This window comes from Eretmochelys imbricata, chromosome 5 (genome assembly GCF_965152235.1).
Source record: "Eretmochelys imbricata isolate rEreImb1 chromosome 5, rEreImb1.hap1, whole genome shotgun sequence".
NCBI lineage: Eukaryota > Metazoa > Chordata > Testudines > Cheloniidae > Eretmochelys > Eretmochelys imbricata.
In genome coordinates this window covers 92,268,568-92,283,236 of record NC_135576.1, presented here as the reverse complement: position 1 = coordinate 92,283,236, position 14,669 = coordinate 92,268,568, and the positions used below count along the sequence as shown (strand labels likewise).

Sequence of the window (14,669 nt, the reverse complement as noted above, 5' to 3'; positions counted from 1 at the left end):
AGAACGTTATCTTGAATTCACAAAAGGAAGATCATAAATGCTATACTTTTTTAAAAAATGAGTGCCTCTGAGTGCCTCTGGGATAACTTTAAGGAGAGATTTGGTTCAATTACTTGGAAGAAAAACCATGAGTATAATGAGGAAACTTGCTGAGGATATAAAACTATTTAGATTGGTTTCAGAGTAGCAGCCGTGTTAGCCTGTAGCCGCAAAAAGAAAAGGAGTACTTGTGGCACCTTAGAGACTAACATATTTATTTGAGCACAAGCTTTCGTGAGCTACAGCATCCGATGAAGTGAGCTGTAGCTCACGAAAGCTTATGCTCAAATGAATTTGTTAGTCTCTAAGGTGCAACAAGTACTCCTTTTCTTTTTATTTACATTGGGTGATTCTTGAAGGCAGCGGTGTTTGTACGTCATACAGCACTGGACACATTGTTGGTGCTTTAAAGATAATGATAAAAGAGGGAGTTACTGCAGAGGCAAAGTCAATAAAAATGGAGCCAAGTGATAATATTTAGAATAACATGGATAGACAAGGATCTTATTCAGCTTATTACAGAGAAATGAAAGACAGTGAGGCTAAGAACAAAAATCCCACAAAGTATTAGAGACTCAGCAGTTTCACACACTACCAAATATTGAACTGAAGAAGCTGGCAGTTGTGGTGGTTAAATCTTTAATATTTTTGGCCCCTTTAAGTAAATAGGGAGCTCTGCTTATAAATCAGTGGCATGATATGGTCCAGTATCCCTCTGCTCAACAGCATTACAGAAAAAAATGCAGACAGAACTGTAGGATGCATAAATAGAGACATCAGGGATAGGCTCTCAGAAACCATTCTAGTACTATATATAAAGGTAATAATGTTTGCAGTTATTCTGTGGTAAAATAAAAATGACGTAGTCAACCAGTACCAGTCCAAACATATCTGAGCCATTACAACTTAATTTTTGAGGAGTTGAGACAGAATATGCTTTCATCTTTTGTGAAAGGACAAGATTATATAGGGATCACATGGAGGGATACAAAATTCAGATAGTATTTTTACACTGTGTTCCCAGGTTGCTGCATGTGATACTAAAACTATGCTTAAATAGTTCAGGTAGTAGAGTGAAGTCTACTACAACAGAAACAGTTTAAATTGCAGCTAAAAAAAACATTTTCCCTTGATAATATTTTCTTCTCCAATTCCATCAAGATATCCCTACAACTAGAGAAATGTGTTTAGCTGTGCACACTTCAGAATAAAGTTTGTAAATATAGAACAGTGAACTATTAAAAACTTACTGAAGTATTTCAATTTGTCTTTCCAGGCTCTCTCTGTCTTCAGTGTATTCTCGGACCATTTCCAGGTCTCTGCAAAATATGAAGTTATACTTCTCTACATACCCTGCTCCATTGTCTAGAGTATTAACTCTTGCAGAAAACAAAATTCAACTGTAACAGATTTTGAATAAGTTAATTAGAAACCTAAGAAATATTTTTAGAGGGGTGCAAATTTATGGGGGGGGGGGGAGGGAAGCAATTGGTTTGAGTGTTTAAGTTACATCAGGTTTTGATTGTTTTGTTTGTTTATATTAAAAAAGAAATTTGTGCTAAAATATTTTAGCAGTTTGATAACAGACCAGGAGTTCTCAAACATTCATCATGTCTCAAATGAGATTGTTTTGCAAATGCTTCCCATCCAATTCACAATCACATGGACCATTTCCTCTCCCAATCGTGGTCAACTTTGACAGCTGTGATAATTACTGATATGAAAAAAAACAGTATTAGTAAAGATTTTAATGCATCATTAACTTGTTCTAAATGTAATTCAGCAGCTGGAAACAAGAAGCCAGCACCTTGTGAACAGCCAGGGTTCCACCCACAAGGAAATTCCAAAAGGTACGGAAGTTTCAAAACTGGCTGAGTGTGCATGGACATAGACAACCAGGGACTTGGGTGGCTTTTGCCAGTTCCCTCCTGATCCTCTTCACAACCCAGGGATTTCATTAATAATGGAAACACTGCGTTTGGAACAGAAGCTCATTTATCTCACTTTATTAAAAGTGGACAAATTTAGTCATGACACCAAACTACGCATTTAAGCAATAGCCAACAGCTATTATTTTATAATTTTGTAACTCTAGCTTCCCCAAAGATTAAAAATCGTCGATATCCCTGCTATGTGTACAAAATACTTTGAATTCAACAAGTATTTTACAGGGGGATTTAGCACAAGAAATTAATGCCAATTTGACTCCTATGTTCTGTAAAGGACCAATCCTACAATTGATAGCATATGGGTATATTCCTGCTCCCAGGAAGAGCCCCACTGCCTTTGATGGGGCTTTGACCATACATAAGAGTGTGCCACGGCAGAGCCATTTGAAGGATTTGGGCTTAAATTGCTACTCCTCTATTTTAAACATGCTGTGTCTGGTGAAGGACAGAAGGGAGTCCCTATTCTCCCACCAGCAGCCAGCCATAATTTAGCTGCAGGTGCTTAGGAAAACAGGAAGTGGTGTTGATAGTCCAATGGGTACATCTCTGAGTGACATGCAAATGGGTTTATGGATCTTCCTCTTCCGTACTGGCTAACCCTGCTGGATAGGTGTAGCAAGACATGCTCACCACCCACTAGCCATTGTGCCTTTCAAATGCATAACGCCTCTAGCACCATCATGGGAGCAATATGACTCCTTCCATCTCCAGTGTTGCTCAGCCTCATGAGAGGCATAATAGCCCTAACTTTTATTTCTTGTGAAAGGTCTCAAAATAGCCAGACTAGCTTTTGTTTTCACAGGTTCACCCTTGATTTGGAAGACTTCCATGGCCTTATTTACCATGACAGACAAGGGTATTTCACTGAAATAGAGTTATAAAGAAAGGGCCCAACCCTGTAGTTCTTACTCACTACTGAGGTCCCAGTGAAGTCAGTGAACCTACTTGCATGAATAAGGGATTCCAAATCAGGCCCAAAATTCGCTCTATCAGAGCCATTCTAGCCAACTAAGTAAACACTAGATATGTGGCAATGGATCAATTTTAACCTATGTACTTGCCAATTATGATCTATTACAAATAATTGTTACTGACTAGTTATACAATATATACAAAACAACTTATTTTTCCCCCAAATAAAAATTGTATAATGTGAAGTATCTTACCTTTCTGAGCTCAAACTTTGATCTGCATAATCACTTTTCAAAGCATCTAATTCACTCTGAAGAAAAGCTATACTTGTCTGTGCTTCTAAAAGATCTTTTTTAAGTTTCTGATTTTCCTAAAGAAAAACAGAAAATGAAGTTTATGCAACAGAGTTGCCTTTACAAAATAATGAAGTGCTGTAGTACTAAAATATAAAAGAACATCAAAATCAAATCAAAAACAGTAACAATATAAAATCTCAATAGAGTTAAGAATATAACTGTTAAAAGTGCCAGTTATGAAAAGCTAATTTACAAAGGTAAACCTTTAAGACTGACACTCAAAATCTCTGATGTAGGCAAAAGCACTTAACTACGCACTTAACTTTAGAAATGTTGATTAGCTAACCCAATGGGACTGCTCACATGCTTAAAGTTTAGCACATTCCATAGATATCTGAGTGCAGATGGTCTCCATACCATGAGCCATATTGGAGTCATAGTTCTAACACTCAAAAAGTCAATTTAATTTCAGATTTTTCAGTTTGTCATACACAAAAATGACACTGTTCTATTTCAAATGATTAATAAATGGTAGATCTAGAATTCATATCTAAACAGAATTATTTCTTCTTTATACAAGAATAAGCAATCGCACCACCTTAAATATTTTTACAAAAACAAAACAAAACCCGCCATCTCTTAGCCTCATAATTCTAATACCAGTTCTGAAGTGGGAAAACAAATCGCTATTGAAGAAAGTACAAAGTGCAGGTTGAATCTATATCTTCTGTATGTAAATTATAATCAGCTCTTACCAACGACAATTCATGTATCCTTTTTTTTAATGCAGCCAAATCTTCTCTGTGATTTATGTTCTTTGATTGTTCTTCCAGCTGAAAGAGCAAATAAGATGTGCAAATTTTAAAAACACATTCTTGACTGATCCAAAGCCCACTTAAGTCAATGAAAGTCATTTGGATCAAGGGCTATACTGAAAGACACCTATGTGCATTTTCCAGCGACGAAAGATCTAACTATATAGGAGCTCTCCGGGTGTAGGCATAAGAAACCACCTCTTCCAAATGATCCCATTTATTTCATTTCATTTTTAGAAAAAATATTTTGAAAGTTTCTCGAAGTGTGTTCTACAGAATTTCGTATTGCTAGAAATGTTAACAGTCATTTTGCAACACAAGAAACCAACCAAGGGTCAGATCCTCTGCTGGTAACAAGAGCGGTAGCGTCCCTGATTTCAGTGGAGCTGTGCATATCTACCCAGCTCATCTAGCCCCAATTCTCCATAGAGCAAAAACGCAGTAGTTCTCTTATTTTTCATGAGAAACTTCCACTAATATCAGTGGAATTGTAACTGTGATTTAATGATAATAAAGAGGAAAATGGAGTGCAATTCACAGCCAGGATTCATATTGCTTAAAGACACACATAATGTTACTAACAGCTATAGAAAAGGCCAGCAACAAAAGCCTAAATCTGAATTTCAAACACTCAAAGTGAGCATTCAGTTCTGGGGTTCTGGTTTACCCCATCACAGAAATACGTATCAACTGCAAAATTCAGATTCTGGTCCATGCACGGGGAGTTCAGATTTGGGGTTCTCTGCAGTATTAGGAATGTTAATCGTAGAGATAGGAATATTAATAGTAGAGATAAACCGAATACTGCAGAGAACAGTTCCTGCAGTGCCAAGAGGACAGATATGACAACTTATGATACTAGGTCCTTTTCACCTTCCTATGATTCTGTTAATTACAAATACTTATAAATGATAAATTGGATTCTTTCCAATGTATAAAATTCCAGACTGCTACTGGGTAATCAAAATGCCAGTTTCTTGATAATCATAAGCAATCATTTGGTAATATTATTTGGCTAGCAGTTAGGTCCCTTGGCAAAGTATTTCGGTAAACTATACTAAATGGATTTAAGGACAACGACAATGGGTATTTTAGTCAACACAATTTTAAAAACTATTTTTAAGTTGCCATTTACTGATGCACATTATCTGGAAAATTTTCACAGCAAAAGCCAGAGCACCCTTACCTCCCATTAGCTACCTCGGAAGAAGCACTCAGCATCTCCCCAGGTCAGGCCCTCTTATATCATCCACAGAATTCTGGGAACAAGTCCAAACTACCCACCTTTTTAAGTTTTTTTATGGTCACCTGAAGTTCACCAACTTCATTCTCATACTGACACTTGAGATCATTTAGTGCCTCTTCAGCTTTCCGCTTCTCCTATAACATTTGGAATTTTAACAACAGTCAAAACACAGATTTAAACATTTTCTTTAAAACCTTGGTCACCAAGGTATTAAACATTTCATTATTGTAAAGCCAAACAATTTCCTTTAAACCTGAAGTATGTATCTTTAGCTCTCCATTAAAGGTTTTACCCAACACTCAAAGTCAATAGGTGCCTTTCAATTGACTAAAATGGGCATTGAAGCCATTACAGCCCCATTTATGAAGTATTTGTAGAAGAGAGGCGTTTAACAGATTGGAGTAAAACTTCAGGTCAGTTCACCAATGTTACTTAATTCAAACGTAACCCAATCGTGTGGACTCAGCTAGATTTCACAGAAGACACACACGGTCCCAGAGTAAATAATCTTTCTCCCCCCCTTCTCCCTTCAGAAAACATCACACATCATACTTCCTTGTTTCAATGTTGCCAGTGTCCACAATGAAACTGAAAAGGAGAGCTCACCTGTTTTGTTTTGTTTTTTTAATATCACATATTCTGGGAAGAGATTATGCTTTTCAAATCAGCCTTCTACTACAAATGCACACTTCAGTACATAATGTAGTAGTACAGCATTGTTGTATAATACCTGGATATAAATATATATTTATATAGTTATAAAAATGCATCTATCCCAAGTGTCTCTAGATACAAGTAAAACAATACTATTATTATCCCATTTTGGAGGGGAGGAAAGTGGAGGTATGAGTATAAGAAAGGATGATGACAGTATCTTAATTTGTAGGGGACTCAGGAAGGTATTGAACATTGGTCCAAGTGGATTACAGGCGGGGGGGGGGAGGGTTGTTTGTTTAAATCAATAAGGTTTACACAGGCTCCCAGAGCTGTAGATGGGAGTGTTAAGGCCTCCTCTCTGACTTGAGCACTACAAACCAGAAGGTGTCACAAAAATCAGCATTAGCAAATGAAGATTTTGAGAGAGCTGCCAGATTTGTGGAAAGAAACAAAGACTGAAACTTTACTCAAGTGCAATTCTTTTCATAAAAGAGCCTTTGGTATGCGTGTGTTTTAATTATAGCAACATAGGTAATCACCTGACCAGCTAGTTCAGGATTTTCCTACTGTTGACACCTGTACAGATTCCTAAAGTATGACTTGTACAGTAATTGCTTGCTTGCCTGGTGGAAACATGAAGGCAGGGAACACTAAAAATACAGATATCACATGGAGGAAGGTGTCACACTGGTGTGAGTCAGCACACTGTCTGAAACAATAGTGTGCTCACTGCAGCCATTAAGATTTTATGGCTTAGAACAATCCCATAAAATAAATATCTCGGCAGGTTACATTTGCTCTCAGGGCGTTTTACTTTTTGAAAATATGTGGAGCTATGAACTGAAAGAAACATGTAAAAGAAACTTAATTTAAAGAATGATAGGAGAAATAAGTTACAGCCCATCCTTGATATTGGTACATAGGTATCAAGGGTAAAATTCTGGCTCCATTGTGTATGCCTACACCCGCAACTGGCCTGTGTCACCTGACTCAGGTTTGTGGGACTCACGTTAGGGGGTTCTTTAATTGCAGTGTGGACATTTGGGCTCAGGCAGGAGCCCAAGCTCTTGGACCCTGCCCCCTTGCAGGATCCCTGAGCACAAATGTCTGCACCACTGTTAAACAGCCCCTTACCTTGAGCCAAAGCCAGCTGACACAGGCCAGCCACAAGTTTTTAATTGAAGTGTAGACATTCCCATTGACCTCAGTGGGAGCTTTGCCATTAAGTTTGATGTTGCCAGGATTTCACCCTAGTGGTCCCAAAAGACTGTCATTTCTCCGATTTTTAGTCCATCCATTCATATTTGTTAGAACTCTTTAGCCCGTGGTACAGACTGATTTGTATTAGGATAAAGACTGCAATCTACATTTGGAAATATGTAGCAGACAGAACAAGTGCACAACTGCAATGGCTTGTTGTGCCTGGCCTTTGATAACACAGGTACATGTTTCCTGTTCATCTGTTGATCACATAATGGTTGTTGAGTGTTACATTTTATTACTGCGATTTATTGCTGTGTGCAAAGAGGAAATTCTTTCAGAAGTAATGTATTTGTTTCCTACGTATAAATATTCCATAATTTCCCAGCAGGAAATATAGTTGTGCCCATCCTCCACTTATTTTCCTGTGATTTACACTGTCATTTGCCGAACATATTATGACACACCATTTTACTGAATTCACACCTGAGACCTTTATGTCATCATGTGTGTTCTATCTACTCTAGGAAACTGATACATAAATCACTGATTATTATATTACAAAATGAGTATTTACTGTAAACATATTACAGGACAATGACATACGCATATTCACCTGAATACCATTTACCATCTCACCTACTAACCAATCAAATAACCATTAATGATGTAAGTGGTAATGCGTGTTTGGCAGTTTATTATAATAATGTACTCTTAGGTGAAAGGGGCCGTGTCTTCCAGTATGCAGACTGGTCCTAATATATTGTGTAGGCTACACAAATAAAATAAATAAATAAATAAAACTATTTGATGTATTTATTGGGCATGTGTTAGACCATCTTAACTTTATTTTTGTTCTTATATTATATTATACACTGAAATAGGTTTGCATTTGAATTTAATAGTGATTTAACATAACATTATGTTATATAGACAAAGATGAATATGTAGTTTATTGTATTTTCTACCGTTTATTACATAGTTCATTTAGAATTTAATATATATTCACATAAATAATGAAGAGAAAAGGATTGTTCCAACAGTCAATCAAGGCTGCAACTGGATTAAGATAATGGGTGAAACCTGACATCTCTGAAGACAATGGCAAAATTCCCATTAACTACAATAAGGACAGGATTTCTCTCCCTCTTCTGGAAATCTCTAAAAATTAATTGTGGGACCAGTATGCATGAACAGGAGAAGGAAAGTCTAAGCAGATTAAACAGCCCAAATAGTAATCAGTACATAACTCTGTAAAGATAGAAAAATTTAGGGCACCGGTACTACTGATTAGACCCTTTCCCCGGGGGATGTCATTCTTCCATTCTGTGTCACCTTCAGTGGCCAATCCCTTCCACTCCCCACCCAACAACACAGAAGCACAGTATCTTGCAATTTGCTACTTCCACATAAGCAGCCAATCTGCTTTGTGAGGAAAATGAAAGAATGTCCTTTGGGAAGTTTTATCCTCTTCCTGGGCCCAATTCAAAGCCCACTAAAGTCAATGGGAGTCTTTCCATTGACTTCAGTGTGCTTTGCATCAGGCCTATGCAAGTCCAGAGAATCATTTAGCCCTCAATCCTTCCTTAAACTCAATGGGAGTTTTATCCAAGTATTTTTGTTAGGCCCAGCAAATGTAAATGGAGATGCAAACCCCCTACTTCTACAGAGGAAATGGATGGCTTTTAGAACATTCATGGTGCAAATCATTCCTTAAGAATTATATTCCTCATTAGCATCAAATGTACGCTTTTAAAAGAAAAGGATAAGGAAGGATAATTTAATTCAGTACAGGGACTGGACTAGATAACCTTTTGGGGTCCCCGGCAGTACTACATTTCTATGATATTCAGGCATTTGGTAACCTTAAGTCAGTCCTAAATTCTACAGCCCACACTCAAGCAAATGCCTTCAATGGAAATATTGCTCAGTTACAGCCTGTAGACCTTGACCCACCCATCAAAACCAAACAATAATACTTCCCTATAAGATGATTTGGAAAATGTGATACCATAAACTTTTAGACGTTTGTAAATCAAGGTGAGAAACATTCTGTACTTGGGGCTTGAAGCCTGCACCTTCAATATTGACTTCAATAGGGGCAGGAGTAACCTGATAATTATGAAATGCTGGTAATATCTAGTACTCACTTCCTTCTTGACCTGGTGTTCTGCAGCCTGTATCCGCTGATCCATCTCGTCCTCCATTTCACTGAGCTGTATTGCTGCTTTATCCTGAGCTCTAAGATTTAAACATGAATACACTCTAATGAGTCCTCCATTGACTTCAAAGAAAATTTGAGAAAAAATACATGGCCTATCCGTTCAAACATACACATGCAAATGTTGAAACCTGGGCCAAACATGAGAAGCAATTATGTGACAGTTTCATTAGTGGCTGAAAGACAGATACGGCAGTGACAGAAGGCTATGATGTTTATGCTCTGTTTAGAAGAAAGTTGGTTTCATATTTTTCCCTTTAAAATAAATCTTTAAAGTGAAATTCTCCTCTGAAAAATGATATGTAAGAAATACACCATCTTCTCAACAGATCTAAGCCCTATATACATTTAGTCATATTGACTTACTTAACGAATATTATCACGCCAGTATTGATAAGGCTTATTCAATTCCTTCTCACATATCAATACATTAATTTAATTTAAAGTTTAAGATTCAGTGGTGGGACAAAATTCTGCCTTCATTTACTGCTGTGCCATCCCATTGACAATCTGAGGGCTTGTCTACACTTGCCGGAGGATCGATGCTGCGGCGATCGACCGCCGATAGCTCTCCCGTCAACTCCTGTACTCCACCGGATCGAGAAGAGTAAGGGGAGTCAACGGGAGAGCGTCTCCCATCGATGTCACGTAGTGTGGACCCTACAGTAAGTAGATCTAAGCTACGTTGATTTGAGTTACGCTATTCACGTAACTCAAATTGCGTAGCTTAGATCGACTTTTCCCTTTAGTATAGACAAGGCCTGAGATTACATAGCCAAAGAAGTCATTTGAAGATGACCATTCATACATACATTTGGACTGATATGTAGACTTGACTTGTAACACCTTTATTAGAGCCTTTACTGGAGAAAGTCCAGAGAAGAGCAACAAAAATTATTAAAGGTCTAGGAAACATAACCTATGAGGGAAGATTGAATAAACTGGGTTTGTTTCATCTGGAGAAGAGAAGACTGACACGAAGGGACACGATCACAGTTTTCAAGTACATAAAAGATTGTTACATTGAGGAGGGAGAAAAATTGTTCTCCTTAACCTCTGAAGCTAGGACAAGAAGCAAGGGGCTTAAATTGCAGCAAGGGTGGTTTAAGTTGGACATTAGGAAAAAATTCCTGTCAGCGTGGATAAATGTAACACACACCTCCTGGGTGCGGTGTTCTATCCCATGTAGTGGGGCACTGAGACCACTTAGCTAAGGCTGTAGCAAATTCATTAATCTCTAACAGTCATGTGGCTTTTAGCTCATGCAGTAGAGGCTCATGCTCTAAACTTCCGGAGGTCCCAAGTTCGATCCTGCCTGCCGACAATCGGGGGTCTGTCGGTGTTACATAAACACTGGAATCAGGGCCATGCCTACAGGGGTGCGGGGCCCGGAACAAATCAGCCCCCGTTGGCTTGGGGGCCCAGCTCTGCATTAGCGGCTGGGCAGTCAGGACCCTGGGCATGGGGTGGAGGCCAGGGGTGCTTCAGCACCCCCCCCCCCCCGCACTACTAGTTCCTGCGCCTATATCTTCCGGGACCGACAGTGCCAGCCAATTGCACTGGCCTGCAGCGGCCCCCAAAATGCAGGGCCCAGAGCAGTTGCCCTATTCGCGCTACCCAAGAGACAGCTCTGACTGGAATAAATTGCCCAGGGAGGTTGTCGAATCTCCATCATTGGAGATTTTTAAGGGCAGGTTAGAAAAACACCTGTCCGGTATGGTCTAGATAATATTTAGCCCTGCCATGAGTGCAGGGGACTGGACTAGATGACCTCTCAAGGTCCCTTCCAGTCCTAAGTTTCGATGATATTACTGGAGATGATGTACAAGAAGGAAAGAAATCAGCTTGACTCTCAAAGCCAAGGCTGAGTTTGCAAGACTGGCAATTAAAAGTTTCTGACTTGTAAACTGAGCAAATTTAGACTGGATAGATTGAGACACAATGAACTGGGAACATCATGATGACATTTGCACAGTCACTTTTTAGAACGGAATCATTTTTATTTCCCCCTACATATGGGAATTTTAATATGTAGTATAAAAATATGCCAATATGATATAGTTACAAAACAGGCAGTCCTCGGACTTATGACACAATTGGTTCCTGAAAATTGTATCGTAAGTCAAAACGTCATAACTCGGAACTGCAATCCACTCCATTGCGGGACAGAGTGTCAAAGTTGAAACCAAATGTTGTAAGTCGAATCAGGGTGTCAATTCAGAAACATTGTGAGTGTCGTTCATCATAAGTCGAACGTCGTAAAGTAGAAGACTGCCTGTACAAAACCCAAATATGCTACCTAAATACTCTCTTTGAAGCTGGAGATACAAAAATAATATTTGTAAAAGCAAATGACAGTCATGTGTATTCAAAGTCATAGTTACAACCAAAAAAAGAAAGATCGTTAAAATCTGGGATCTTAGCCTGCCTTTGGATCCAAGACTGGCCCCAGAATTTATCCAAAGTGTAAGTAATTACATACAGAGTCATTTGCAAATTGTCTGGTTTGTATAAAAAAACGCTTGGATTCTTTCAACTTGTCAGTTTAATATCTAAAAATGAAAATATTCTGTTCAGCATGTTTTGCCAATAGTACCAGGTAACTTTAACCAACACACTGTACTACAGGCGTAAGTGGTGAAGTTTATAACTGCACATGTGTGACATTCAGAACTATCCACTGTACCTTTTTACAGCTATGGCCAAGTTTTCCATCTCTGTGCTTTGAAGTTTGATCTCTTGGATGAAGTTCTTAATAACATGTTCATAAGGCTGAATTAATCTTGGTTCCACTAAGCTGATGTTCGCATAAAGAACACTGGCCTGCTCTTGTCTGGAAAAAACCAAAACCAAAAACACAATGAAGCATATTTCCTTACACAAAAACACTACATTTGGCTTCCAAAATTTATTCAAAATGTAAACAACCTGTGTCTCAGATTTTAAAATTTAACAAGGCAAATATATATTTGAAACATGCTGCACAGCATTTGCCCTTTTCTCAAGAACCTAAATCCTTCCGGTCTCTTTACTGCACTATTCTTCTCCCAGAAAAAACCTTTTAGAAGTATTACTTGAATCATTTCATATTACTTATGTTAGTTGTGTAAAGTGCAGGGTAAAACTGGAGTATCACAATGGTAAATCGGTCGCACTGAGTGCTCTACTGCTAATCATACTATATAAGGAGATGATCACTGTTGGAGGCTGCTGCATAGAGTAAAAGAAGACACCACCTCAAGCACAAAGAAAAGGAGTACTTGTGGCACCTTAGAAACTAACCGATTTATTTGAGCATAAGCTTTCATGAGCTACAGCTCACTTCATCGGATGCATAAAGTGGAAAATACAGTGAGGAGATTTATATACACACACAGCCCATGAAAAAATACACATTGTAAGGAGAGTGATCACTTAAGATGAGCTATTACCAGCAGGAGAGTGGGGCGGGGGGAGAGAAAACCTTTTAAAGTGATAATCAAGGTGGGCCATTTCCAGGAGTTAACAAGAACGTCTGAGGAACAGTGGGGGCGGGGGGAGGAATAAACAAGGGGAAATAGTTTTACTTAGTATAATGACTCAACCACTCCCAGTTTCTATTCAAGCCTAAGTTAATTGTATCCAATTTGCAAATTAATTCCAATTCAGCAGTCTCTCCTTGGAGTCTTTTTTTGAAGTTTTTTTTGTTGAAGGATAGACACTTTGATTTCAGAAATCGAGTGACCAGAGAGATTGATGTTATAATTCTTGACATCTGATTTGTGTCCATTTATTCTTTTACGTAGAGACTGTCCAGTTTGACCAATGTACATGGCAGAGGGGCACTGCTGGCACATGATGGCAGTATCACATTGGTAGATGTGCAGGTGAACGAGCCTCTGATAGTGTGGCTGATGTGATTAGGCCCTATGATGGTGTCCCCTGAATAGATATGTGGGCACAGTTGGCAACGGGCTTTGTTGCAAGGATAGATTCCTGGGTTAGTGGTTCTGTTGTGTGGTGTGTGGTTGCTGGTAAGTATTTGCTTCAGATTGGGGGGCTCAAGCACGTAAGTTATAATGAAAGGTTAAGGAGTTGGGTATATTTTCTTGGAGAAAGAGGACACAGATGACTCAATGAATAACACATTAGTAAACCAGAATCAGTAATTTCATTTGTCATAGTGATACATAAGGTGAATTCTGAGATATCTGGGGCCCAGACCATTTACAGCTTTATAGATTTTTTTATTTAACCAGGAAGTAAATTGTCAAAGAACACTGAGTAAAAAATCACTGGCATAAAACAATAATTTTACTCTTGGAACTTTGTCTGCTCTATTTGACAAAAAATAAAAAGAATCTTTCTAAGATGCCATTCCTAAATACCATTCTCATGTGAAAAACAGTGGATGCTTAAGGAAAGCAAAAAATCGTGTGTGCGCGCGCGCACAGTGGCTGAAAACTTTTACAAGAAAAAAAAAAAACCCACTTATAAAAACTCTGGTATAGTGCAGAAAAACAACATGCTGATTTTTTTTTAAATGCAGACTACCTTAATAAACTAAAATACAAAAATTCCTGACTGCCTAATCAAACAATTTTGAAAAGAGCAAACACAAAAACAGCAACAAAACATGCAACATCTAAGGAAGGAGGACAATATTACAGAGGTTACTACTGAAGAATTCTTCATTGAATTTTCTGACCTTATCAGGAAGTATAGTTGCGTAACGTATTTTGTTTCATGCTAGATCCTTCTGTTACTTGGATTATAAATCTGATTACTGGAAATACTATTATGGTAGATCTAGAGGCCCCAACTAAGATCAGAGCCAGATTATGTGAGGCACTGTACACACAAAGATGGGTGTGTGTAAACTGCCCTGAAGAGTTACAACCTAAATAGACAGAGAAAATGGAAAGGGAAACTGAGGCATGGGAAGGTGATGTGTTTTGCCCAAGGTCATCCAGTGGATCAGTGGCAGAAAATGAAACCAAAGTCTTCTGAGTCCTACACCAGTGCCATATCTAATATACCATGTATACATTTTCTCTTTTCCTTCTTACAAAAAAGTTTGAAGTTTTTTAAATGAAAAGTTTCTAAGATTTTCCCCAAGATTATATACTTGACCCTTTTCCAATAATGAAATTATACTTGCAGTTCTCTAGTCAGGAAGAATCTTTTACAAATACAACATTATTTAAAATATAACTTAAAAGGTTTGGCATCTCCTTGGACACTTGTTTATAGAATGAGGATTCGTGTTCTCTGTACCTAACACTTCATCTACTTTAAGCACCTCATACTGTATATCCATTGTGTAGGTTATCAACATACCTTCTCACGGTCTCC

The 14,669-nt window shown here is 38.3% G+C and overlaps 1 protein-coding gene across 1 annotated transcript in view; it reads right to left on the bottom strand.

Annotated features, from left to right (window-relative positions):
* RASEF (RAS and EF-hand domain containing) overlaps positions 1-14,669 on the bottom strand; it is a 48,024-nt gene that overhangs the window by 17,498 nt on the left and 15,857 nt on the right. Inside the window, exons 2-7 of the mRNA XM_077816391.1 lie at positions 12,022-12,168; positions 9,265-9,355; positions 5,296-5,391; positions 3,952-4,029; positions 3,155-3,270; positions 1,290-1,358 (exon numbers count right to left, since the gene is read on the bottom strand). Of these exons, the coding sequence (XP_077672517.1) occupies positions 1,290-1,358; positions 3,155-3,270; positions 3,952-4,029; positions 5,296-5,391; positions 9,265-9,355; positions 12,022-12,168 (597 nt within the window). The remainder of the gene's footprint in view (positions 1-1,289; positions 1,359-3,154; positions 3,271-3,951; positions 4,030-5,295; positions 5,392-9,264; positions 9,356-12,021; positions 12,169-14,669) is intronic.